This window comes from Phaseolus vulgaris, chromosome 10 (genome assembly GCF_000499845.2).
Source record: "Phaseolus vulgaris cultivar G19833 chromosome 10, P. vulgaris v2.0, whole genome shotgun sequence".
In the NCBI taxonomy this organism is placed as follows: Eukaryota; Viridiplantae; Streptophyta; class Magnoliopsida; order Fabales; family Fabaceae; genus Phaseolus; species Phaseolus vulgaris.
The window spans coordinates 23,636,950-23,664,314 of NC_023750.2; the positions used below are offsets into that span (position 1 = coordinate 23,636,950).

The 27,365-nt window shown below is 32.8% G+C and overlaps 3 protein-coding genes and 1 non-coding gene across 5 annotated transcripts; all 4 read left to right on the forward strand.

Moving 5' to 3' along the window:
• Positions 1–2,967: 2,967 nt before the first annotated feature.
• LOC137819507 (serine/threonine-protein kinase Aurora-3-like) lies at positions 2,968–6,580 on the forward strand. Of its 2 annotated transcripts, none has more exons than XR_011082329.1 (6): positions 2,968–3,146; positions 3,280–3,522; positions 5,199–5,294; positions 5,686–5,900; positions 5,977–6,059; positions 6,137–6,188. XR_011082329.1 is itself a non-coding variant. In XM_068623382.1 (6 exons), exons 1-6 carry the CDS (start codon positions 3,042–3,044, stop codon positions 6,233–6,235), a joined length of 831 nt encoding a protein of 276 aa, XP_068479483.1. In that variant the 5' UTR covers positions 2,968–3,041; the 3' UTR covers positions 6,236–6,580. The 2 variants fall into 2 exon arrangements, 1 of the variants encoding a protein (XP_068479483.1); XM_068623382.1 differs by having other exon boundaries at positions 5,987–6,059; positions 6,137–6,580.
• A 6,847-nt stretch (positions 6,581–13,427) lies between these two features.
• On the forward strand, positions 13,428–15,912 carry LOC137817242 (uncharacterized). The gene is made up of 4 exons (XM_068620495.1): positions 13,428–14,773; positions 15,149–15,490; positions 15,681–15,717; positions 15,820–15,912. Exons 1-4 carry the CDS (start codon positions 13,428–13,430, stop codon positions 15,910–15,912), a joined length of 1,818 nt encoding a protein of 605 aa, XP_068476596.1.
• Positions 15,913–19,198: 3,286 nt separating this feature from the next.
• On the forward strand, positions 19,199–21,677 carry LOC137818400 (NADH dehydrogenase [ubiquinone] 1 alpha subcomplex subunit 8-B). Its single transcript, XM_068621810.1, has 2 exons — positions 19,199–19,523; positions 21,367–21,677. The coding sequence occupies exons 1-2, from the start codon at positions 19,336–19,338 to the stop codon at positions 21,497–21,499; spliced, it is 321 nt and encodes a 106-aa protein (XP_068477911.1). The 5' UTR covers positions 19,199–19,335; the 3' UTR covers positions 21,500–21,677.
• A 3,958-nt stretch (positions 21,678–25,635) lies between these two features.
• Positions 25,636–25,709, forward strand: TRNAV-AAC (transfer RNA valine (anticodon AAC)). The gene has a single exon. It is a non-coding gene; the product is annotated as a tRNA-Val (tRNA).
• The last annotated feature ends 1,656 nt before the right edge of the window (positions 25,710–27,365 follow it).

The window sequence follows — 27,365 nt, forward strand, 5'->3', positions numbered from 1 at the left end:
TATTTTAATAAAAAAAACATCTTTTTATAACTAAACTAATAAAGTTTATTTATGTTTAAACTATTTTGGTCTTACTCTCACAAGATTATTATAATATAAGACACATTTCAAAATAAATGAATAATTTTTTATAATCTCAATATAATATATTCTTATTAAATATTTTCAGCATGTGTTTTATCAAAAAATAGTAAAAAAATTATAAATCGTTAATAGTGAAAATAATTTAATATATCGATATTTTTAATAAAAAAAGAATAAAATTATTATTTTTATTGGTATATGTAATTTAGAAATATTTTATATTAGGAATATTTTAAAAAAATTAATTAAAAGACCTAAGATTAAGATGACTTATGATTTCTTTTCAATTAAATTAACAATTGTTTTCGTCGGTTAACTTGTTCATCAGTTGACTCAAATGACAAGCTCTGTCCCTTCAAAAATTGGTTCTATCTCTTGTTGCTATAGAACGTAGTGTTAGAATGTATGACTTTAAACTAGAGGGGGAGTGAATGGTTTAAAGAGGGTTTTCGCAAACTTTTTAGTCTAGAATGAAATTCCTTAGAGAAACTTGATTCAGAATCCAGTTAGCCAAAAACACAAAGCAATTTAATACAACACCAGAAAAACAATCGATTGTTAACAATCGATTGTTTATACCAGTTGACAAATATACAAACTGAAATTAAAGAGTTTAAGGGAGAGAGAGATTGCACACACAGTTTATACTGGTTCACTCTTAAACCAAGAGCTACATCCAGTTTCCCAGAAACCACTGGGGAATCCACTAAGTAACCAAACCTAGATTACTTACACACACCACCAAAGAAGTGACCTTTGTCCCCTCAAGAAACACACTTCCTTTAGCTCAGCACATACACCACCAAGAATGTTGATCTTGACAACCTCAAGAGCACACAACACTTCTTAGCCTATCACACCAGAGTTTACACAAAGTACAGAAGGATTACACTTGTTACAAAATGAACTGAAATCAATACAAATGAAATCATACTCCACTCTCTCTTGATCAAAGCAAGCTCAAAGCAATCTTTAACTCTTGAAAGCAAAATCAGTGAAAAACTCAAATATGTTTTTCTATGATTAAATCTCTATTCTTGTTTGTTACAAAAGATGAACAAACTCTTTATAACTTTCAAAGAATGGTCAAAGCATTTAAAACAGGAGCGCATTCAGTTAGAAAATCATTTAAAGCTTAGTCAACACACAAAACAGTTTTCTGTTATGATTTGAAAACAAACAATCGGTTGAATGTGCGAATCAATCGATTGTTTTGGTTTGACGGCAAGTCAACCACCAAAAACAGTTTTCAACATTTTTCAAAACACCTAAGAGTAAAACAATCGGTTGTTTCGACAAAACAACAGGTTGTTTTTCACTTAGTTTGAAAAACACTTTCAATTCAAAAGGTTTGAAAATACTTTAGCTTTGGATTCAATCAAGAGTGGATTTACACAAAATAATCTACCCCAGATCCTATTCTAAAGCACCTCAGCAACAGCAAGCACATCCAGCCTTCCATCAAACTCAAAGGATTTGGATTCTTCAAAGCTTGAAAGCACTTGATTCAACACGTAGCTCCGTTGAAACAAAGGGGGTCCTACCTGTTGATTGCACTCTGACGATCAAGTGAGTAAGGGCTTAAAATTTAGGAAGTATTCAGTTCCAGTCTTAGAAATAACGTACCTTAACTTGGGGTCTCGAGCCTCTTCTATACCTTGCCTCTTGTAACAACTTTCTATCATGAGAATCTAATCTCAACTGAAAGCATACTCAATAGGAGAAAAATCATTCTGTTTAGGGGTGCCTTCTCTCAAGGTGCTACAACAGAAGATAATCTTATCTCCAAGGAGTGAAATAATAACATAATAACTACTTGGGCACCAACTCATGCGTCAACATCAGGGGTACATTTTGCTTACGTGAGCACCTGACTCATGGTGTTAAGTTATATTTCACTATACATACAACCTAGCTACTATGTGCCCTAAAACACAGGGGTTTAAAAGAAAACATTTACTTGACATAGACCCCAACGCACTAAGCGCACCCCTAGGTTCATAAATATCATTTGTTGACCACTTTGCCTTTACGTACAAAAGGTTACCTTCATCATACCAAAATGAGTTTACTTGTCCAACCAGGACCCAACCACATGACCCATTATACTGGCCCAACAACCGAGCTGACTTGTTTGTGCCATACACCGAGGTCCAACCACCGGGCACTAAGCTCTGAACGCTCTGGTACACTACAACAACCTTAAGGCTTCTTCTTCCTGCACCCCTACATTTTTCTTCCTGCACCCCCATAATTTTCTAAATCCCAAAACTGGCCTTAATCTTTTATTTGAAAAAAGGGCACCGTGGTTACCGAAAATCGAGATCTGGGAGTGTGCTACAGATTCATCAATCCAAAACTGAATCATTTTTTTCCGGATGAGGGGGTGTTCCAGAAGCAAATTTTGCATAAATTATTGATTTCCAGATTGCTGAATTCGGAAACCTAATTATGTTACGGATTGGTTGATCCAAAATGCTTTTTCTGAATTATGAATTTTTGAATCCATAATGCATATTTCTATTACGGATTGGTGGATCCGGAATGTTTTTTTTGAATGATGGATTTTTGAATGTGAAATGCATATTTTGAATTATGGATTGGTGGATCCGAAATTTTACCAGAAGTGCCAATCCGAAATTTTTCCACATTCCATAGTCCAGAATGCAAAAAAAATAAATACAGTTCAAGTGTATTTTAGGGTTTTTAAAAAATAAAAGGGACAATTTGGTCTTTGCATAACATTGTGGGGGTGCAGGAAGAAAAATGTAGGGGTGCAGGAAGAAACTCTCCAACCTTAAATATTAAAATGTTTGATTGAATAAAAATTATGCAATAACTTTAAAAACTATTATGTATATATTTTTTCTCTCTCTAACAAAATATTAAACGGTTCGGTTCGATGTTACGCGGCTTCGAACGAATTCAAATTTTCACAACACTCATCATATCAGAAAATGGGCGAAAACTCGAAACGACAATGGTCCCTCAGCGACTTCGAGATCGGAAAGCCTCTCGGAAAAGGCAAATTTGGCAGAGTATATGTCGCCAGAGAACTCAAGGTTTCAATTTCCTCAAAAAATTTCAAATCCCCAAAATGTTTTAGCCTTAAGAACTTGGAATTTTGAAATTCGACGAAAATCGCTGAACGGATTTGTTTAATTATTGTTATTTTTATTTGTTTGGCTTTTGCAGAGCAAATTTGTTGTTGCATTGAAGGTTATTTCGAAGGAACAACTAGAGAAGTACAGAATCCATCACCAACTGAGGAGGGAGATGGAGATTCAGTTCAGTCTGAAGCACCCCAACATCCTTCGTATGTATGGCTGGTTTCATGACTCTGAGAATGTCTTTTTGATTCTGGAATATGCTCACAATGGTGAGCTTTACAAGGAGCTTAGCAAAAAAGGGTATTTCAGTGAGCACCAAGCTGCCACGGTAAATCTTTCTTATATTCATTATGTCTCTGTATGCGATTTTTGAAGATTCATAGCACGTTTTGTTTGGCGTTTAGAGTCTCAGATTCATGTTATGAAAAAACTGGAAGCTAGCTTCAGCTCGAATATGGATCATGGATCGGGTTTGACTTCATCCGACGGGAAACCGACCATGTCGTTAGTGTATGTTTGTCTCAATGCTTGCAAAATCGATATTGAATGGAATTAATTTTTGAAGTTAAATCATCTGTGTTTGGTTGTTTTTATTCTAAAACAAAGTGTTTTGAAAAAAACTGTCCGTTACTGCAATTTTGGCTGCAACACCAAGATTTTGGGGATCTCTGTGATTGTAATTCGAGAGCAGCATTTTTTTGTAATTTCTTGCAATATCAAGGACTAAGACAAATCCGTGATCGCAAATTAAATCCTCATTCGTACGCCTGTAACTTTAATCCAAACTTATACTAGTTACTTAAAAATTCTTCACCGTCAGGCCAGATATGTGAATATTTACTAAAAATTATATTAACTGGTATTTTAATGTCATTTTGGATTGTTTATGGTGAATCCAAATTAAGTCTAATACATATTCACAAAACCAACTTGTAAAATGAGATTTACACTACTTATATATGAGATTTACACCACTTATATATTGTTGTGTTCCAACCTCTTTATTGTCTGTTTGATGCCTTGTATGCATGCTTGAATTAAACTTATTATACTTTTTACATTGAAATGTGTGCTATGGTGTGTTCAGGGGTGTTTAGTTTAAGAGATTATTTTCTGATTTCTTTATTGTTTTCATGTTTGTATGGAAACAGTGTCATTACTTTTATTCTACCTTCTTTCCTGTTGTTTATACAAACGTTTGAAAACATGAAATAAATTGACATAAGCTTGGTTTCTTGGCTTGGCTTTAACTAGAGTATTGACTTATGTTGTGTAGGTTGACTTGTCTAACTTTTGTATTTTACCTTGCTATTACGCCCTTCTTAATTCTAATGCCATTTAATTAACACTTGTCAATGCTTTGATCTGGTGGCCTTCTTTTTGGGGGTAGCATGACTGTGGCTTAGAGGCCGAATGATAAACATTTTCTTTTGTTCTAGGCATGGTGCTAGATCATTGGGTTTTGACTTTTGTGAAAAAAAAAGGAGAGCTGAAATAAGTCATAATTTTTTTTTATAAAATTAATGTTAGGCATCAAAATTAAACCTGACATCTCAATTGGATTGAAACTCCAGGTTTTAACTACCATATGACATTACATAAAAAAAATAACATAAAATAGAAAAAGAATATACAAACAAACATAGGAACTATGCCAAAACCTATGCTGAAAAACAAGAAACATCCAAAAATTATACAAAGCGAAACGTGGAGAGTTTAAAATTGATTAAATAACAGGAGAGATGGGATGGGAACAGAACTTATTGTATGGCTTCTGAACTTACTATAAAGTTATGATATGTTAGTGATTGTGTGGATTCTGAACTTATATGGACATCCTGTGTAATATGGGAACTACAAAGAAATTGAGTGGAATGGATAACAATTCTTAGGAGGGTTTATGTTATATTCTATGCTTGTCCATATTTTTAAGCAAGTTTTTGGCATTTTTTGTATTATGTTTAATATGTTGACTCGTAACTTTCTTTCATTTGATAATTTTAGTATATTTTAAGCCTCACAAAGGCATTGGCATATTGTCACGAGAAGCATGTCATTCACAGGGATATCAAGCCCGAAAATTTGTTGCTTGATCATGAGGTATGCTTTCTTACCCTCTTTTTACATTCCTTTTGCACATGCTAGTAATGTGTTTTTTTCACTTGGCGTCAACTTACGGCCACACAACTCGAAGAAATTCAGTGACCTACACAATATTAAGCATACAACATTTTGCATTTCATTTCCCATCCCCTCCTCGGCCGGATTTTTTTGAAGAATTTAAGTCCCACCGTATTCACTGTCATTGTTTTCTTTCTTCATTCTCATTCCCTGCTGCCCGTCACCCTATTTAAAAAGAGATGAAAAAGAAGGAAAGAGAATGCTGCTTATTGTAAATATGTGATGAAAACCATTTGGCAACTGGTTGGAACCAATTATATTTGAGCTGTAGGGAACTTTAACAATTAATTTGATAATGGCTTGGTTTCAGGGTCGTCTTAAGATTGCAGACTTTGGTTGGTCAGTACAGTCTAGAAGCAAAAGGCATACCATGTGTGGAACCCTGGACTATTTAGCACCCGAAATGGTAGAAAACAAAGCTCATGATTATGCAGTTGATAACTGGACTCTAGGTATCCTTTGCTATGAATTCCTTTATGGTGCTCCCCCATTTGAGGCTGAGAGTCAAGTTGATACCTTCAAAAGGTGTGGAATTGCGAAAGACTTTTATACACTGTAGTTAAAATAAATGTCACTTTTCTATGTATATATAATGTTTTAGATTTGTGTAGGATAATGAAGGTTGACTTAAGTTTCCCCTCTACTCCTTATGTTTCTTCAGAAGCCAAACATCTTATTAGTCGGGTAAGTTCATATCTACATATATCCTTTTCAGAGAAGATCTGGTCCTTCTTCTTACTGTGATCTGTAAATTGATGCAGCTCTTGGTAAAAGACTCTGCACGAAGACTCTCACTTCAGAGGATAATGGAGCATCCTTGGATAATCAAGAATGCAAATCCTATAGGTGTCTGCAGCTAGCATAAAGTTTTAGTCAGTCATGCTTATCTGTGGAATATAGGGATTGGAGCTGAATTTTACATGTGTTATTGCAATGCGATGACATATCTTTGTGCTTCTTAGAGTTCTTAGAGTTGATGTCTATTATCAACTTGAACGACACTGTCCATCTCTATGGGGATTTGGAAGGTTAGGAATTCACCGTTGCATCCATCTATAATGTGCAGAATTGTAGGTAGTTTTAAGAATTCACCGGTGTGGTGACAATAGTGTATACAGAATGAGATTTGTTCCATGAGTTTCAAAATTAGTACATATACATCATGCAATAGCACATAGCATTTTATGCGGTTGAAAAGGTATAAAGTCGTGTAAGATTGGCAAAAATGAGTAATATTATGTATTTCAAAACCCTTTTTAATTATAACATTTAAAATTAAGAAAAAAATGTTTTTATGGAGGAAATTTCTATTATTTTCTCATTTCCTCCTCTAACTCTTTCATCTTCCTCTTCTCTCTTGGTAAAGTCTTGTCTTGTTCTTCGATTTTCACTAAATCTTTCTTTCTAGTGTACCACGATGGCGAAGAATCCACAATACAAGATGACAAACCAAATTTGTCTCCAATGTAACTAGAAATGGATTAACTAATGCAAGGTAATTATAGTTTTTTAATAGAAGAATCAAACTTTATGCCCCAACAATTTTATCTTCATAATTCTCTGTAGGGCCTTTCTTTAAGGAAGACTTCCTTCAAGTAACATAAAAGAAAAATACAAATATTCATCATACTTTTTTTTAAAATTTTTATAAAAGCTTTCATGGTAGACATTACTATGCAACTTGACATTTAAACTAGACTGACACTTCAAGTAACAATAATTATTTGCCATCACATGAAAAAAATATTATTAAAAAAAATACAAAAAACAATGGGAAGACTAGACCAAAATTCATATGTTAACAAAAACGATACGTAGGTAGACTATATCTATTCATAAAGAATTTTAGGAACAGACTAGATGAAAGCCTATCATACCAATAAAATGAAATATTCCTCTTACTTGATTGAATGGAAATATTCACATATAAACAGGAAGTATTTGGGCAAATTCTTCATGTGACATACCAATTTGAACTTACATTCTATCACCTTTCAAATTTTCCAAAATTATCCTCTATTCCAAATTTAAAAATCCATAATTAAAAAAATACAATTTGAAAATTAAAATCTCATTCTTGACAAGTAAATCCAAAATATAAAAACATACATTTTGGAAAAGAAAATTCGGAACACAATCTAGAAATACCTACCAGAAAAGAATTTTCGGAATTTAGAAATGTGTTCTAAAAATCCAAATCCAAAAATGTATTACAGAAGAGGGATTTTGGAAGTATTTTTTTATCTGTACCTTCCTTTCATTAAAGGTCATTTTCGTCATTTCGCATAGGCATTTTTGTCATTTCATTGATAAATCGGGTGCAAATTCAAATTGATATGGTGCATGAAGAATTTGCCAAAGATTTGTTTAACGACCCAAAGACGTGGGGTGTTTCTTCTTGCACCCCGTCAAAGTTCTTCTTGCATCCCCATCAAATAGGTCAAATAATCAGAATGCCCAATCTAATTTGGTCTCATTATGGAAAACTCTCTTTTAGAATATATTCCTGAAAAATTATTATAGAAAACACATTCTGGAAATCTTATTCCAAAAATCTTTTCTGGAAAATACTTTCCAGAAATTCTAGAAAACGTTTTTCAAAATATATTTATAAATTTCGAAAAGGGTATTAGACAAATAGTTTGTTAACTGTTTCTGTTATCCCTCTCTATCACCAATTTGTATATATAAACCTATCATGTAATCTCTCATTCAAGAATAATAACATTCCTATCTTTTACTATGTTATTCTAATATGGTATCCTGAGTCCATTTTTTTTTTCTCTTTTTCTTTCATCTCGTGACCTCTCCCTTGTCTTCTTCCTCAACCTTTGAAATTTCTGCCTCTGCATGGCTACACTATCCACTGTTCACCATTTCAGTACACCTATATCTCTCAAACTCAATGATGAAAATTTCCTTGTATGGAAACTGTAGGTGCTGGCCACCTTGCGAGGTCTTGAATTGATGCATTTCTTGGATGGCAGTAACATGTCGTTTGAGTTCTTGCAGAGTTTGAATAATCAAAGTTTGGAAAATCTAGCTTTTCGTAATTGTCACAAACAAGATCAGCTTCTTGTAGTATGGCTTCTTGCTTTCATGTCTTCTTCTCTACTGACCAAAATGGTTAGTCTAGACTTCTCTGCAAAAATCTGGCATCGCCTTCTCACTCACTATGCTTCCCACACTCGCACAATGGTAAGAAAGTTCAAACTGCTTCTCATGACTCCCAAGAATGACAGATCCATCTATGTGTACATTAATGACATTAAGAAAGTTGTTGATTCCCTAGTTGTAATCGGTTTTCCTTTCTTGCCTGCTGATCATATTGATGCCATGCTATATGTTTTTTTCTGCAAATTTTGATGGTTTCATCACATCTATTCTCTCTTGCAGTGACCCATACATCGTAGATGATATTAAAGCTCTTCTTCTGGAGCAAGAAAAAAGGTTTGACAAACACTAGCTGGTTCAAGACACTATTCTCCAAGTTAACATTGTCTCCACTCCATGGCACTTCAAACCTCCAAACAAAAATAAGTTCACCAATTACACCCCGCGTGGAGGACGCTCAAACAATTCTTCTGGTTTGTTTTTGTCTTCTCCTCAATTTCCTGGTTCTCATCCCCACATCCTCCTTCACCCCATCAAGCTTCTCCTTGGCAATCTGTCAAACAATTTTGCCAGATATGTCATAAACCTAGTCATATTGCAGATTCATGTTGGCATCATTACGATCCTCCTGTAACCAACTCCTTCAATGCAAACATATCACATTATGCTCCTTACTTCTATCAAGATTCCACTCCTTCAATTCTTGGTGCTCCTTCCACCATTGACAATCCTCTGTAGTACCCTAATACTGGTGCCACACATCATGTCACCAAAGACTCCAAGATTTTCTCACAAAAACAACCCTATCATGGTAATGACGACATTAAACTACGTAATGGTCAAGGTACACACATCTTACACATTGGGTTTGCTGTCTATACTGCTCCACACACGCATACTACTTTTAAACTTCATAACTTGCTGCATGTTCTTGCTATAACTAAGAATCTCATTAGTGTTGCTCAATTTTCCAAAGATAATAACGTTTATTTTGAGTTCTTTCCTAACTTATGCTACATTAAAAATTAAGACACTCATCACATTTTACTTCAAGGAGTAATTAAAGATGGCATTTATGTGTTTCATCCATCCACTGATTCCCCTACATACACTGTTAACTATGCTTCTTACAAACCTATGATTCCGCAGTTACAACTATGACATAATAGATTTAGTAATTGTAATTTTTCTATTGTTTAATGAATATTGAATGCTTGCAACATTTCTTATACGTCTCAAAAATATTTTTGTTATCCCTATATTCGTGGAAAGCATCACCAGCTTCCATTTCATAATTCTATCACTCAATACACTAAACCTTTTCAGTTAGTTTTCATTGATATCTGGGGTCCCGCTCCTATCAAATGGCGCTAGATACTATATTTATTTTTTAGATGCTCATACTAAATACATGTGGTTATTTCTGTTGCATCATAAATCTCAAGCTTTAAACACTCTTATTCGTCAAACAGTTTGCAAAAAACAAATGAGATTTAAGTTTTGTACCATTCAAACTGATAATGCAAAGGAATTTTTCATCGCTTTACTTGTCCTCACACACATGAGCAAAATGGTTCTATTGAACGTAAGCATAAACACATTTCTGATCTGGGGTTAACTCACCTTGCTTTTGTGTCTCTACCCATCAAATTTTGGGGGTGAAGCCTTCACCATTGCCATGCATATGATAAATATCTTGCCTTCCCCTGCTATTTTCAATAAATCTCTGCATGCTTTACTGTTTCAAAAAGAACTTGATTATACAATGTTAAAAACCTTTGGTTGTGCTTGTTATCCGTTACTTCGTCCTTATAATAAACATAAACTTGATTTCAAATCTACATGATGTCTCTTGGCTACAACTCACACAACAAGGGTTACATTTGTCTCTCACCCACTGTAAAATTTATATATCTAGGCATGTTATTTTTCATGAAGATTTGTTTCCATATAAGCTGCCTGAGTAAAGCTTTAATCCTTCAGTTACTGATACTCTTGCATTGAACTATTCGAATCACGCTCTAATTGTGCTTGACTCACCTGATGATATTCCTGCTCCTCTTACTCATCTCAATTTTGACTCTATTGTGTCTACTCACAATATTACTCCTTCTCCATCGGTGCTAAACTCGTCCACTTACAATGATATTGTTAATCATCATCCAATGACCATAAAATCAAAGACAGGTATTTTCAAACCAAAAGTTTTTAATACTGAAATTGTTTTACAGTCTCATGTCCCTACATCTGTCAACGAAGCAATATCTTCTCCCCTTGGTTTCAAGCAATGAATGATGAATACACTGCTCTTCTAAAAAATCACACATTGTCCCTTACATCTCTTCTAGTTGGTGCTAAAGTTGTTGGCTGCAAGTGGTTATTAAAAAACAAATATCATGTGGATGATTCCTTTCAAAGACACAAAGCACAACTTGTAGCTAAAGGATTCAACCAAACAGAAGGTTGTGACTATGGTGAAACATACAACCCATTATAAAGCCCTCCACCATTCCCCTGGTGTTATCACATGTTGTCTTTGTTGCATGGCCCATCCATCAAATTGACGTGAATGTGTTTTTGAATGGATATCTCAAAAAGGATGTCTATATGACTCAACCACCAAGCTTCGTGTCTCACTCTCCACACATTGTCTGTAAACTTCATAATGCTTTGTATGGCTTAAAACAGTCTCCTAGATCCTAGTTCCAAAAACTAAGTACAACTCTTCAAACCTTCGATTTTCACTCTACCAAAAATGACACATCTCTGTTTGTTCAATTCCCTTTTGCATATACAATTTTCATTTTAATATACGCTAATGACATTATTATCACAAGTTCCTCCTTACAAGAAGTTCAAAAACTTATTTCAAAACTCAGCTCTTGATTTGCTCTCCATTACTTTCTCGGAGTTGAAGTTAAGCATCTTCATCATATGGTGGTCTGCACTTATATCAACAAAAATATATCACTGATCTCCTTCACCGCGCCAACATGCAAGCTGCCAGACCGATACCCACACCCATGCAAACTAATATTCGTTTACAAAAAGATGTTTCTCCTGCTATGCATGACCCCTCTATGTTTCACTCTGTTGTGGGAGCACTTCAATCTATTCTCATCACTCATCCAAAATTTTCATATGCAGTGAACAATATATGCCAATTCATGCACAACCCACAAGAGTACCACCGGAAGGTGGTGAAATGCATTCTTCGTTACATTGTTGGCACCAGTTCCCATGGCAGTGTTATAATGCCACTTTGCCCAATGTAAGTGACAGGTTTTGTCAAAATTCTCTTAGCAGTCCTCTAAGCTCACTAAATCATCATCTTTATCTTGGACTATAACATTCTCTCTTTAATTTTACCATATTCTTTACCCATAATTCATACTTAATTTTTGTTAGTATGATATGCAATGCATTAGTTCAAGATAATTATCATCTAAATAATATTAAAACCCTATCAACTACCACCTCATCAAAATTTCAACAAAATAATTAACATGTGCAAAGAAATTATAAATTTGTAAAATAAAAAATAAATTGTATCCTGAACTATTTGATCATCAAAATAATTTATAACTTAACAATAAAAGTTTATTCACCAACAATTTTATAATTTAATAATGTTATCTTAACTTTATTTTTAAAACTTGTTTCAGTACGTGTTTTAAGTGGTGAGTTAGATTTTTCAAACATAAATTAATCATTAACAAAATTTATTTTCTTCTTTACAAAACTAAAATACTAATATTCTAAAATTTGTCTATTAACTTATCTCAAAATTAAAGAGGCTTTAAAAGTTTAAGATTTCTATTATATTTAGGAGTGGTAAAACCGATAAAATCAATCCATTTTGACCCGATGTAATTAAAAGTAAAATGGTGCAGGCTAACCTACTAAGACTTAATAGGTTGACCAATCACTTTTATTTATTTATTTGAATATATTTACTTGGTTGTAGTTATTAATATCTTTTTGGATAATAAAAATGTAAGTAACAATAAAATTAAATCAAACTTTAATATTTTAATCAGAAAAAATTTAATATTAATATTTTAATGAATAAATAATATATAAAAAAATTAACGTAAATAAAATTTTATATAAAATATTCACCACCATCTATTTTAATTATAAAATCATAAATTTTTTCTTTAAAAGTGTTAGAAAGAAAGAAAGAAACCATAAACTACTTTACTCCTACCTTACTCCATTTCACCTGTAATTCACGAAATTAAAAAAATAATACAAATTGAGAAATTGAAAAAGTTGAGTGAGCTTTATTAGTGATTATATTAAAGTTGGATAGGAGTTGGCGAGAATGTCCCTTATGGTCATTTTCACTTCTCTTCGTCCAACAACCACTGATGAAGGCAATTTCGTAAATCTCTTCCATTCTCTATTTTTCTTTCACTTTCTCGGGAAACTAACGGAACACACGAGGGTCGTGACGTTACCCGTTGTTTCCTTCGTCTGTCTTTATATTCTAAAGTTTTAGAATTTAATTAGTTAGGATTTAATTAATAGTTTCTATCATTTATTATTTATCTTTAGTTAGAATTTAATTAGTTAGAATTTAATTAGTAGTTCTATCATTTATAATTTATCTTTAGTTGGGATTTAATTAGTTAAGATTTAATTAATAGTTTTTATCATTTATCTTTCTATCTTTTATCTCTATCATTTGTAATCTTTAGTATTCTATAAATAGAGTATTGAACTATTATTTGAGATATGAATAATATATGCACTTTGTTTCTTTTTCTCAATTCTCTATCATTGTTCTTGTTCTTGGTATAATCGGAAGCCACCTAAAGGTTCCCTTTGTCCAAAACTTAATCATTCTTCGAAATCTCTTACAAGAAGACCTAGACGCTTCTACACACGATCATTCATATCAATTGGTATCAGCTAGGATCTTCCAGTACTTCAATGGCAGATTCAACACGCTCCGCTCAAGCTACTAAGGAGATGGAAGATCGAATCTCCCAAAGGATGGATAATAGGTTTATGAAACTCGCGACTACGTTGAAGGAAACCTTGACTCTTTCTATGAAAGACACCATCCAGGATTTACTTACTCAATCTCGAGGTGAACGCTCCCCTGGACCCTCACATGACACAATGTCGCGCGGACCTCGAACGAGGTCTTCTTATGTTTGTGGCACGCGGTTGGCACGCATCGACTTTCCCCGATTCAATGGTGAAAATGTTAACCAATGGATTTATAAATGCGAAAATTATTTTCTCATTGACAAGACTCCAGAGGAATTCAAGGTACAGTTGGCACTTGCGCATCTAGAAGGCAAGGCCTTGCAATGGCATACCGCACTTATGAACTCTGATTTAGATATGGATGCACCTTCATGGTCAGGATTCACCAAAAGTCTAAAAGATCGATTTGATGCAATTGGCGATGATCCCATGGTTGCGTTGATGCGTGTACGACAAAAGACTTCAGTTGATGCCTATCATGAAGAGTTCGATTCAATCATTACAAGATTGAAGTTAGCTAATGATCATATTCTCAGCTGCTTCCTTGGTGGCTTAAAGCAAGACATCCAAATGATGGTACGCATGTTCCAGCCTACATCTCTACAACATGCATTTACTTTGGCCAAGACGTATGAAGCAGCCAATTCCATCTCTACATCTCTATGCGGTCCAATCAATGCGGTCCCCAAACCTAAACCCACACGCCACTTAACGTCGGAGTTCATAGCAGAACGCAGAGCCCAAGGCCTTTGTTATTTTTGTGATGAACCCTACTCAATGGAGCACAATAGGGTACACAAGAAATTACAGCTTCACGTCATGGAGATAGAGGAAGAAGATGACGCACAGGATAGTCCTCCTAGTGACGCTACTGACTTATTGCAATGGAAAGAGCCACAAATCTCAGTCAACACATTAACAGGGGTGGCTGGGTTCAGAACTATGAGAATAACTGGATATCATCAAAAACGACCTTTACATATTCTCATTGATAGTGGTAGCACTCATAATTTCTTATATACCCAAATGGCTAAAAAATATGGGTGCATAATTGAGACGATTGCCCCTTTGAATGTCGTGGTAGCAGATGGGTCAAAGATCAAGATATCTTCCGTGGTAAAAAATTTTAGTTGGATAATTCAGCACACAACTTTTACTGCTGATATGCTACTCCTTCCTTTGGGGTGTTGCGATTTAGTGCTGGGAATTGAGTGGCTCATAACATTGGGCGATATTTTATGGAATTTCGACAAACTCACTATGGAATTCAATGTACAAGGAAGGTGACATGTTCTACGTGGCTCTATGGCCCTCGAGCTTAAACCTGCACACAAACAGCAGTTGAGTAAAGCTTTTATTGACGGTGTGCATTTATCTATGATGCACGTTGGTGCAGAGGAGGACATGTTGTTGCAGTCCTTGACTACACATGCTGCACAATAGGAGATTCCAACTAAGATCGCGAATCTCTTACAAGAATTTGCATATGTCTTTCAGGAACCATAACAATTACCACCCTTTCGACCAGGCCATGATCATCATATTCCATTGATTCAAGGAGTTAATCATGTCAACAAACGGCCTTAAGGTATGCCACAACCTAAAAAGATATTATTGACCAACTTATACATGAATATTTGCAATCCGGAATTATACAGGAAAGCTGCAGCCCTTACTTACGCCAGCCCCATGGTTCTTGTGAGCAAAAATGATGGCTCATGGAGACTTTGTGTTGATTATAGAGATTTGAATAAGGGCACAGTCAAGAACAAATTTCTCATTCCTTTAGTTGATGATTTACTGGATGAATTAGCAGGATCTACTATTTTTCCGAAAATTGATTTACGTACAGGCTATAATCAAGTTCGGATGAATCCTGACGATGTGTTGAAGACAACTTTTAGAACACACTCGGGATATTATGAGTACCTGGTGATGCCATTTGGACTCACCAACGCCCCAGCTACATTCCAAGGATTAATGAACTCCATTTTTCAGAGGTTTTTAAGGAAATTTTTGTTGGTTTTTTTTGATGATATTCTAGTCTACAACAAAAACATAACAGAGCACATACAACATCTAAAAGAAGTGTTGCAGACTCTCCGTATCCATTCTATTTTTGCCAAGAGATCTAAATGCTATTTTGTTGTTTTCGAAGTGGAGTACTTAGGCCATATTATTAATGCACAGGGCGTTTTTCACGGACTCCAACAAAGTTGCTGCTATGGTAAGCTGGCCTCTACAACGAACCTTAAAACAATTAAGAGGGTTTTTGGGACTTTATGTATGTTTTCTTGTTTGTGCTGATTTTTTTGTCCCTGCTTGGTAGGTTAGAAAAATTGGAATAGCTTCTGCTGATTTTTTCAGATTTTCAAGTGGTGGTGACTCATTTCTTTATTATTTCTTTGTTTGGGTTATATGATCACTTTTTGATGTTGAGAATCAATTTTATTGTGTTGTTTATGTTACCATTCTCTATATTTATTCTTCAATTGAACTCGAATAGTATTTGTCTATGAAGAAGTAAACGTGTGTGAAACAGAAACCAAAATAAAAGTTATGTTATCTGATCCCTAAGTACTAGTATGTTGTAAATATCGATTTTGATACCTGAGAAGGTGGAATTATTGCATAGATTTCTCTATTATTGTTCTGTGTTGTAATTTACAACACAGAACAATTTCATATGGATAATATAATCCAAAAGTTAACCTGGAATCTTACTGAATTTTGTCAAAATTTTGGCTCTCTTCTTTGTCATTTCATATCACTAACCGTAAAAAAGGTACTGCTCAAGCTGAAGGAAAATTTTACCACTAGTATAAGATATGATATATGGAATATCAGAATTGAGTGTTAGGCAATGTCGCAATAAAAGGCTAACATAAAGTGTTGGGAATAGGAGTATTTTAGGAGATGAGAGCTTCTTTAAAATTTATTTTCCAACTAGCCTACTGTAGTAAATTATTTGGCACTTCATATCTATGTAATGCTCTTGAAGAATAGAAATAAGTCCATTCTGCTGGGTGGAAAACAAACTTATGTTCAGAAAATATTTATTTCTCTCTTCTTGTGATGAGAATACACTTAATGTAACAAAGATGAGAGTACTGCTGTGGACAAGTGACATAATACACTGTGATGCCATCACAAGCGCCAGTGCCACTGGAAACAAATGGATGATGATTGGACAGGATAAGATTAGGAGTGAAAGCATTCTAGAGAAAGTTTGTATGGAACATATGGTAGAGAAAATAGTTGGATCTAACATTAGGGGTTGAACATATGTAAAGAAGACATTTAGAAGCTTTAGTAAAGAGAGTATATCAGATGGAAAGTAACCTTGCCACTATAGGGGGAGGCAAACTGGGACACAAAACCATTTATTAGAGGTGGTTTGTTACTTTGTCTGTCTACTGACATGAATCACTATGGGACATTATGGCATCATTTGATTCATGTAACCAATCGACCTAGTTGGAAAAGCTTGGGAAATTTTGTTCTCTTTTACTGTTGTTTGTGGAATGTTGTCTGCAGTTGTTGTGTGTGAAATTTCTTCCAGTTCTTTGTTGAGTGATAACTACCAATCTACAACAGACTGATGATTGATTTTGACATGCTTCCAATTTAATTAGCACACTGAATATCTATAAATTGTATATCATGATAATTTGCATATCTGTTTGCTTTTGGCCATAAAAAATCTCATATACCCCTGTCCTCGAATTTTCTGTCTACTAGATAAATGAAAATGTTGAATGGTGATATTTCAGTTGATATTATAGTTAAAAAAATGGATGTGGCTCTTTGCTTCAAGATTCTGATATTAGTATTATAACTTGGATGTCTGGACTGTCTTGTTAATTGTTACATTACATAAAGTCCCTTGTGGTCGTTTCCATATCAAATAATCATTTGAGCATGTAAAGTGCTTATTTTACACCATTTTATTATGAATCCATGGATCTTACAATTTTGTTCATAACTAATGTTTTGCTAGTTCTTAAAATTACATCATATGTTAACTTGGAATGCCATATATTTCAGAGGATAGTAGCTAGGGATGTTATTTTTTGGAGATGAAACCTTTCATTGTTAGTACTGCTTGATGCATTTTTTCTGTCACAAATATAATTTATTCGTAATCACAAAGATACACTCTCATTTATACTATATGCTTCTATCTGTTAGATGTTCCTTTTGTATTAAGGTTGAGAGAGAATGTGAAAGATTTTAGGTTTCCTGTGACAACAGTATTGGAATATTATCATTGACAATGTTCTTTTCCTCAATTTTTTCTACAGAATTGCGTGCAAGCAGGACAAAACTAAACATCTTCAAACATAAAAACTGACAAGATTTTTGGTTTCTATGTTCAAAATGCATATTTCTGATAACTTGGTGGTTCCTGTCAACTGAAGTAGCAAGTAAAACAGGAGGCAGTCAAACCACAAGTAGCACTCCAAAATAAAAATCAACAACGAGTTTTTTTTCCCTGAAACAAATTATTATTGTACAAGTCCAAAATTGTAGTTCATGTCATGACATCAATTGTATTTTTAACCTTTTGATTTTAAGTTGTTTTCTAGGTTGAAACTTGGCTAATTAAGGTGAAAACACATTCATTGAACTCTGTAGCAAATGCAGTTTGTGCTTTGAACAAGAGTAATAATATAAAGGCATGTCTTATCTTTTATCGAAACAATCACTGAGCAGTATAACTAGAACAAGGACATGAATAAAATAATCATTCTCTTGTAAGATTTTACCTTTCCATTCATCTTATGTGGAGATTTCTCATCGCTACAAATCTTATTCCAGGTTGCGATTAAATTTTACTTTTTAAAACAACAAGTTAAACTTATCTAGATTTGTTGAGTTACATATGATAAAATCTTGTTTTATTTTCATGTTTGAAGTGTATAGTATTTTATGCGAAAAGGTATGTAAGAGATCTACATTTATTGTTTATGTAACTAAATTATAATTATTTATAATTCTTATTTCATAAATTAATTTTTGAGATGAAATTTTTGAAAATAAAAATAAAAATATATGTGATATGTTTTGTTTTATATATATAATTTATAGCTATATATAAAGAGAATTCTCCATTATAACTGTTTTTTTTATATATAATTTTTTTCGATTCTATCTTTATTTAATATATCTAATTTTATTAATACAATGAAATATTTTGTCATTTCATATGAATTACTTAAAAAATAAAAACTAATTCTTCCTTTAATTCCTTATTTTAAGACAACAAGAAGAAATGGAGAACATACTATCATACATTTTCACACCAAATCTTACATATCAAATAAAATAACCTTTATTTTCAATCACTCTCTGTACTTCTTTTTTGCTTTTTCAATTTCAACTCATCCAAAATTATTTTTGTATGTATGTTAAATTTTTATCATAGTAAAAATTGAGTAAAAGAGTGGTTTCCGCTAGTAATAGAGAATATACTTTTTTATTTACACAAATTTTTTATACAAAATTTATGTAATTATTTTTTAAATTCAAATAATTAACTATAATAGAAAATCATTTACACAATAAAAAATTATTTACAGTAAAATATAGAATTATTTACTTTTAATAAAAAAATATTTTATATATATATATATATATATATATATATTATATGATATTGTATTATTTTCTGATCTTGTGAAGCAGGGATCAGGGCAATTCCGTAAATATCTTTCCGTTCTCCATTTTCTCTTTCCCCATTCTCCCATTAATTTTGTTTCATTCTCTGAGGAAGCAAAGGAAAAGACAGTGATCGAATTGGTGTTCCCTTTTTGGTTGTGGCTAACAAAGATTGAAAGTGCACATGGCGAGCGCTGTAGATACCTCGGGAAACCCTATCCCATCGTCGTCGGTGTTGATGGCATCGTCGAAGCACATTGGGATCCGGTGCCACTCTGAGAACTTGGAGTTTCTGAAGTGCAAGAAGAAGGATCCCAACCCTGAGAAGTGTCTCGACAAGGGTCGCAACGTTACCCGCTGTGTCCTTGGACTGTTAGTTTTTCTCCTCTCTCTCTTTTTTTTGCCTGTTTGGTAGGTTAGAAAAATTGGAATAGGTTTTGTTCATTTTTCAGATTTTGAATTGTGACTCATTTCTTGATTCTATTTTTTGTTTGGGTTATATTTCTGATCTTGAAAATCAATTTTATTTTGTTATTTACGTTATTCATTCTATACATTTAGTCTACAATAGAACCTCGAATAGGATTGTCTATGAAATAGGATTGGATTTTTGTGTCTATCATGTCATCCCGGAGTACTCTCAAATGTCTAATCTCATGGATCTCTGGTTCTCGCAAGAAGGAGATGTGTTAGAAATCCAATATGGAGGGATATATGCCCAAATTATGATACATGAGCGATTATCAACCTTAACTTGCTTGCTGGTGGTGTGAGATTTAGTTGAGTTTAAATTCCATTTTCTACAACAAGTAGATGAAGATTGAATTTGGAGCCCTACTCGTTGTTTACTTTTGTCACCTGATTTTGTGTTGTATAATTTGGTCTACTTCTTGGAATTGCTGGTTGAATGATAACTGAGTAAGGCTTTCTGATTGAATATATAGATCTTTGAAATGCTAGATAAGGAGACTTTTATGTGAGGGATTTTGACAGAATGATTTGCATGCTTGTGTGATGAGGAAATGGAACCTTCCTCGTTGTAATCCAAAAGCTATCCTTGAATCTAACTGAAGTATGTCAAAATGTTGGCCATTTTCTTTCGCATTGAATAGCATTACTCCTATTGGAACTGTCAAAATTCTATCAAAAGGTACTGCTCAAGCTCAAGGGAAAATTTTAGCACAGGTATAAGATTTGTCATACTTTATAGAATCTTGGAATTGAGTGTTTGGCAATTTTGCAGTTAAAGGCTAACACGAGTGTTGGAAATAAGAATGTTTTAGGATATGAGAGCTTCTTTAAAGTTTGTTTTCCAAGTAGCCCAGATACTTAGTAAGTTGGTGTAGCTAGGTTCTCAATGCATCTTAGGCAGCAGTAGCATCTTAATTGTTCTCTAGTAATACCTTTTGGCATTGATTATCTCTGTAATACTCTTGAATATAAATAACTTCATTCTGCTGGGTGGAAGATGTACTTAAGTACTAAAACTATTTGTTTCTCTCTTCTCACTATAAGAATATAATTAAGTAGTCAAAGATGAGAGAACTGCTGTGGATGAGTGAGCATACTATACTGTGCCATCATCACCAGCACCAGTGTGCCCTTAAAACAAGTGGGTGATGCATTAGACAAGATAAGATTAGGAGTAAAGCAATCGAGAGAAAGCTTGTACATAACATATTCCAGAGAAAATAGTTGGGTCTATCGTTAGGTGGTTTGGACTTGTGTAAAGAAGACCTATAGAAGATTTAGTAAGGAGAGTAGATAAGATGGCATGGGAAGTAGCCTTACCATGAATTAGTATTAACATGGATGACTGTCATTTTTACATTGCATGAAAGTCACTTGTGGTCTTATCCATATCGAATAATTCATGTTTATTGCTGATTGTACACTCTTTTATCATCAAATTCATGGATCTTGCAATTTTGTTCATAATTAATGCTTTGGTAGTTTTAAAATTTCTACATTTGTTAACTTGGGAATGCCATATATTTTTGATGGGGTAGTAACAACAGTAATAAAATATCTAACATGTTTCAAAGATGAATTGTCAAACTAAGAAATATATGGATGTGGCTCTTAGCTTCAAAAGGCTGTTTTACTGCTAGAACTTGGATTTCTGAACTATCTTATATATTGTTACGTTACATGAAAGGTCTTCTATGGTCGATTCACATATCATGGTGATGGTAATCAAATTTTTTTTCTGCAGTTTGAAAGATCTGCATCAAAAGTGCACAAATGAGATGAATGATTATGTTGGCTGCATGTACTACCATACAAATGAATTTGACTTGTGTCGCAAAGAGCAGCAAGCATTCGAGCAAAAGTGTTCTTTGGAATGAAACTATGCACTGCTTTGACGAAAATAATAACAGCCCATTTGGAGTGAGCCAATGCGTTTGTTTTCCAAAAAATCATTGATCTTTCTTATTTGTACGACAGTGTTGGAATATTTGCCATTGACAATGTTCGCCCTCTAAATTTTTCTAGAGAAATGCATGCAACCAGTACATTACAAAACTCTTCAAGCATAATAACTGACAAGAATATTGCTGTGTTGGAACGTGGATGTAATTTGGTTTCTACGCCCAAAATGCATATTTGTGATGCTTGGTTGTTCTGCCAACTGACTTTGGAAGTAAAACACTAAGCACCCAAATCGCAAGTAGCACATCAAAATACAGCAATTGTATGATTTTGATCTATCAGATTTCACTTATGCCAATTGGATGAGTCAAGTTTTTATTATGGGTTTTCTTCCAGCATCCCAACAAATTTCACCCTGCATCCCATCAATTTCGGAACATGAATTTCAGAAAAGACTGTTATACCTTTTTAAAAATAACTTTTAGATTATTTTTTCAGAATGTTTCTGTAACATACTTTCTGGAATTCATGAAATATATTTATGGAAAACGTTTTCTGGAATAGAATATCTTGGAATAAAGTTTTCGAAACGTGTTATATACTATCTCTGAATGTGCTTTTCAAAATAATTTTTACAAAGAGTATGTTATGAAAAAAAGCTTTCTAAGACATTTTGTCTATTTGACAAGTGTAAGGAGAAATTTGATGGGATGCGTGAAGAACCACCTTTTTTTTTTGTTTTTGTTATTTACAATGTTCGTCTAAAATGATCAGGTGGTGGTGAAAATACTAACTGTTTTAAGAGTGCTGCCCCAATCTTTCCAGCACACTTTCTTTTATGAGTAAAAATTTGTTAGAAATTGCAAATTCTTCAATTTTTTAAATGAAACCAAACAACTTTTAGATTTCTAATAAATTTTAGTCAAAAGAAAAATGTGTTAGAAATATATGTTGATATCATTTCTCTTAGTATTTTAAAAATTATTTATTATGTTTGGACAATTATCTATACATATTCTTTTAAAAATAATAAGAAGAAAAATTAAAAATTAATTTATCCATAAACTAAAATTAACTTATAAAATAAACTAATTTACTATATATAATTAAATATGTTTGAGTTTGTTATTTCTTATATACAATATGATTCAACTCAATCTTAATCAAAGTAGATAGTCAAGTTGGCTAACTAAAATAATAACTGTTTTTAAAATTAAAAAGCTATTAAAAATTAATAGCTTGGGGGTGGTGCAGTTACATGGAGATCAGCCAGACAAACTAGTGGTTATGTATTACACTTGGGGGTGGTGCAGTTACATGGAGATCAGCCAGACAAACTATTATTGCAAGATCAACAATGGAATCTGAGTTTGTTGCTCTCGAGATGGCTAGTAGTGAAGCTGAGTGGTTGAATAACTTTTTAACAAACATTCCATTAGGAATGAAACCAACTCCATCTGTATCAATGCATTGTGATTGTCAATCGGCAATAGCTATAACTAAAAATAAAACTTTCAATGGAAAGAACAAACATATACAATTGAGACATAATTTAGTGAAACAACTATTAAAGAGTCGAACAATTTCTATTGACTATGTTAAGTTAGAACGGAATTTGGCAGATCCTCTCACAAAACCCCTAGGGAAAAAACTGATTTTAGAAACATCGAGGGGAATGAGACTTAAGTCGTTTGAAAACAAACAAGTGATGGAAACCCAACCTTTGTGATTGGAAATCCTATAAATAAGGTTCATATGGGTAAAAACAAGTCACTTGTTAGTTCTACTAGCACTAATATTGATTTAAGATAAACTTTTTCCATTCTTGTGAAAGTGCTAGATAGTGCATTATCGAGAGAATAAACTTTGTGGTTAAAATTCTGAGGTAAAAGAGTTTTAACGATTTACAAAGTTTTTAATGATTTTCATATCCATTATGGGTGGTGTATGATTTGCAGCATACACTTGATGAAATCACTTATATGAGTGTCAAGTGGGGCCGCTTGCATGAGATCTTGGCAAGATCTCTATAGCACTCATGAATATCAGGCACACGCATGGCCTAGTAGCGTAACACAGCGATAACAACAAGTAATGTGGGGGTGTATTGTGATTGATAAACCTCTAACACATACTAAGTGTCTTGGTTCATATAGCTTGCTATACCAGCTACAACATGTGTTAAGTTCATTAATCTAAGACTGATTCATATAGCTTGTTATACCATATCTGATGCTTTACATCTTAGATGAACCCAAAATCTTTTTCTTTCTTTATTTTTATGTTTTATCCTTTGCAATATGTGGGGGATTGTTGTAAAACCGTAAATATTGCGACATGAAAAATAGAGTGTGTGTAGAAACGGAAAAACAGAGTGTGTGAGAAAACCCTAGCAATATTTGTTATCGTTGGAGGAGATCTCGGAAGTGCAGCGGAGACTGGATCTACACCGAGATTTTCGCGTGTTGTTACCCCTCCACCCAGGAATCGTGGCCGCACGACCAGTAACCTTCACGCCTCCGCATTGTTGGTCTTGCGGAATCTTGAGAACCTTCACTCACCTTTTCATCTTCTTCTTTCTCTCTCTTGAATTATTCTTTTACTTTATAATTATTTTTTCTGGATTTATTGAGTTTTTACTCTTTTAAGAGTAACTTACTAGTTTTGGTCCTCAGAAATGTTTAAAAAGTTCCTGTTGTATCCTGGGGGACTTACGCAATATACCACGGATAAGTCCTTATTACGAATAGTGATCACTCACACTTCAGGAAATCAATTTTATTTGTGTTTAAAGCCTCGTTTACTACAAGTTATACTTTTCATGGTCTTCCTTGGACTTGTGATTTGACTTCATTTGGTTTAGGTAGCATACCACTATAATTATTGCATGTGATATGGACACAATTAAGCTTTTTGGATATTTCATCCCATGAATGTTCAACATAATTGTCAATCCATCCAGAATTTGATGTCATCTTAAATTATTTTAAGGAGGTTGACATTGTTGGTAAGGTTAACACCAAGAATAAGTTGTAAAAAATTGTATATTCATACATATATGACATCTTTAAACTCAAAAGGTGGAAAAAAAAAGTCCTTAGTTCTTCCAATGTCACGATGCATATATGTAATCAAAATTAATATTTAACAACTAAAACAATATTTAACAACTAAAACAATACATGAGAAGAAGAAAAACCATATTTTTATAATATTTATTAAAAAAAAAATGTTCCAGAGACTTTATTCAAGAAACATATTCTGAAAACCTAATTTAGAAACTAATCACATTATGCACCCCTCCTCCTTTTCAATAATCAAAATTCTGAATTTTTTTGAATAACTCTTTCTAGAAAGTAAAAAAAAAAAAAGTGAACCTCCAACTTTTTCAACAATATCTACGTATGAAAGTGGTGTCAATGATTATAAAAAAAAAAACCAACTAAAAACGAATGAAAATCATCAACCAAACATAAGTGCTATATCTCAAGCAAAGTCAACCATACATCATAGCCTAATGGAAAAAATGCAACAAAGATAGAGAGAAGGAGGAAATGAAAAACCTAACTTTTATTTATAAATCTTTGAGAGCATTTATGTCATTTATTAAGGTGATTGAGTGGGAGATGGAGGAAGTAAAAGCCGAGAATAATTTTTTTTTTAAAAAAGATAAATAAATATTTTTTCGAGAAAACATATTGATAGGTTTTTGCTATAAATATATTATATTGGGCTCACCAAAAATGTTTCTCTACCATTATTTATTAATGCTTTTTATTTTTCAAAAAGTATTACTAGTAAATATAATAATTTTTAGAAGTTCTAAAGCGATGAATTTAATCAGCTTATCCTAAATTCAGTCAGTCATATTGTTGTAATTTTATGGATTAAGTTGTAGTTTTAGAATTGACCAAATATCATCTATAAATATAATATCACTATTTACTGCACATGTTTTAATATTCAACTTTACTCCTATAATTATCTTTAAATTAATATTTTCTTATTATTTTATTTTATAACTACATTTATAAGCCATCCACTCTTATTTATCTTTTCACAGAAAAATTAATTATTATATATTTCATAAAAGATCTTCGGAAAACAAAAAGGTGTCGTGGTGTAGTTGGTTATCACGTCAGTCTAACACACTGAAGGTCTCGGGTTCGAGTCCGGGCGACGCCAATTTCTAAACTTTTTGCCCTTTTTGTTTTTAAATATTTTAGAAATAAGAAAAAACAAATATTTAGAATAATAACTGTTATAAAGTGATTGTTATCAAATATCTACAATTTTGACCAAAAACTAAATAAATAAATTAGATTAAATGGGAAATAGAAAAGTATCCACTTAAATTTATAATGAAAATCTCATGTCCTCGTTCCAATGAAAGAACATAAATAAAATTGTTGAAGTCACAAAGTAATTGGCTTCACCATTTTGGTTTCCGAAATCCAATTTGAAATTTTTATTGTTTTAAAATGTAAACATAAATATAAGAAATATAATAATTTAATTGATTATTATATTTATTAAAATAATTAAATGTAATAATTATTTAGTTCTGTATAAAATAATTATTAAATATTAATATTGATTTATCTATAATAAGAAAACTGAAAATAAAAAAAATTTAGAAATAATTAAATTAAGTAATTAAAATGTAAAAAACCTAAATGATATTTAATTAATTTATTCAATAATAAAATTAATTTTGTACTTTAGAAATTAATAAAAAATTAATTTTGTTTCTATTGTGTAAGTATATTTGTACCATATAAAAGATATGGATAGATAAAATTTGTGTTTGGTAAAAATGACAAGGATATTCATTTTTATATTTTGAAAAAGATTATAAATGTGAAAATTTTAACAATGAAGTTTTTATAATTTTTTAATTTAAGTTAATAATAATTTAAATTTAAATAAACATAAAATGAAGAAGTAAAAGGATAAATTCATACTTGAATTAAAATATGTGTATAAAGTAAATGATTTTTTGTATGTTAATGACATACTACAAAAATACAACATAATTATTGATGAAAAGTTAAGTCTTAGAAGGTCGGGATTGTTAGGACAATAGTTTTTTGTTTTTTTTTTTTGCTTGACAATAAGAAGATAATTATTGATGAAAAGTTAAGTCTTAGAAGGTCAGGATTGTTAGGACAATAGTTTTTTGTTTTTTTTTTTGCTTGACAATAAGAAGATCACTTTGGAAGACCTTGTGTTTGATAGGGTGTAGTACTTGAAGCAAGGTTTACGAGTCGACTCTTTTGGTAACCGATTTTATAAGAACTATTGAGACTAGTCTCAATCCTTAATCTTTTTCTCGATCACAGACTTAGCTCGAATCTAATTACAAAATTCTTTCAACTCTTTCAATTGCATGAACTTTGTGACTCTCTACCTTAGCTCGTTCACATTAGATGATGGTTTTTACATAAGCTATAGGAAAATGATCCCAATTTAGGGTGGTGACTATGTGGTGCATGACTACTTAGGACCAAAGTTTTTTATGTTGAATGTCACCTTGACGAATCGTTCCATAAAAGCATGTAATGACTTTGTTTTCTCTTATTTTATTTTAACAAGTGTTATTGATGTGAAATGATGTGGTCGTTTAGTTTCGGATTGGGATCCAAACTGTTGGGTCATGGGCCTGGCCCGATGTTTGATCATTTATGGGTCGTTTCCCGACCTATGTATCTAACATTATGAGGGAGCACAAGTCAAGGGATCTCAATCAATTAGACTTAATCATCCTTAATGACTCAATTAAGACAGAATCATGACTAAAGGTGGAGAGGCTACAATTCAGTCTATATATACCTGATTATG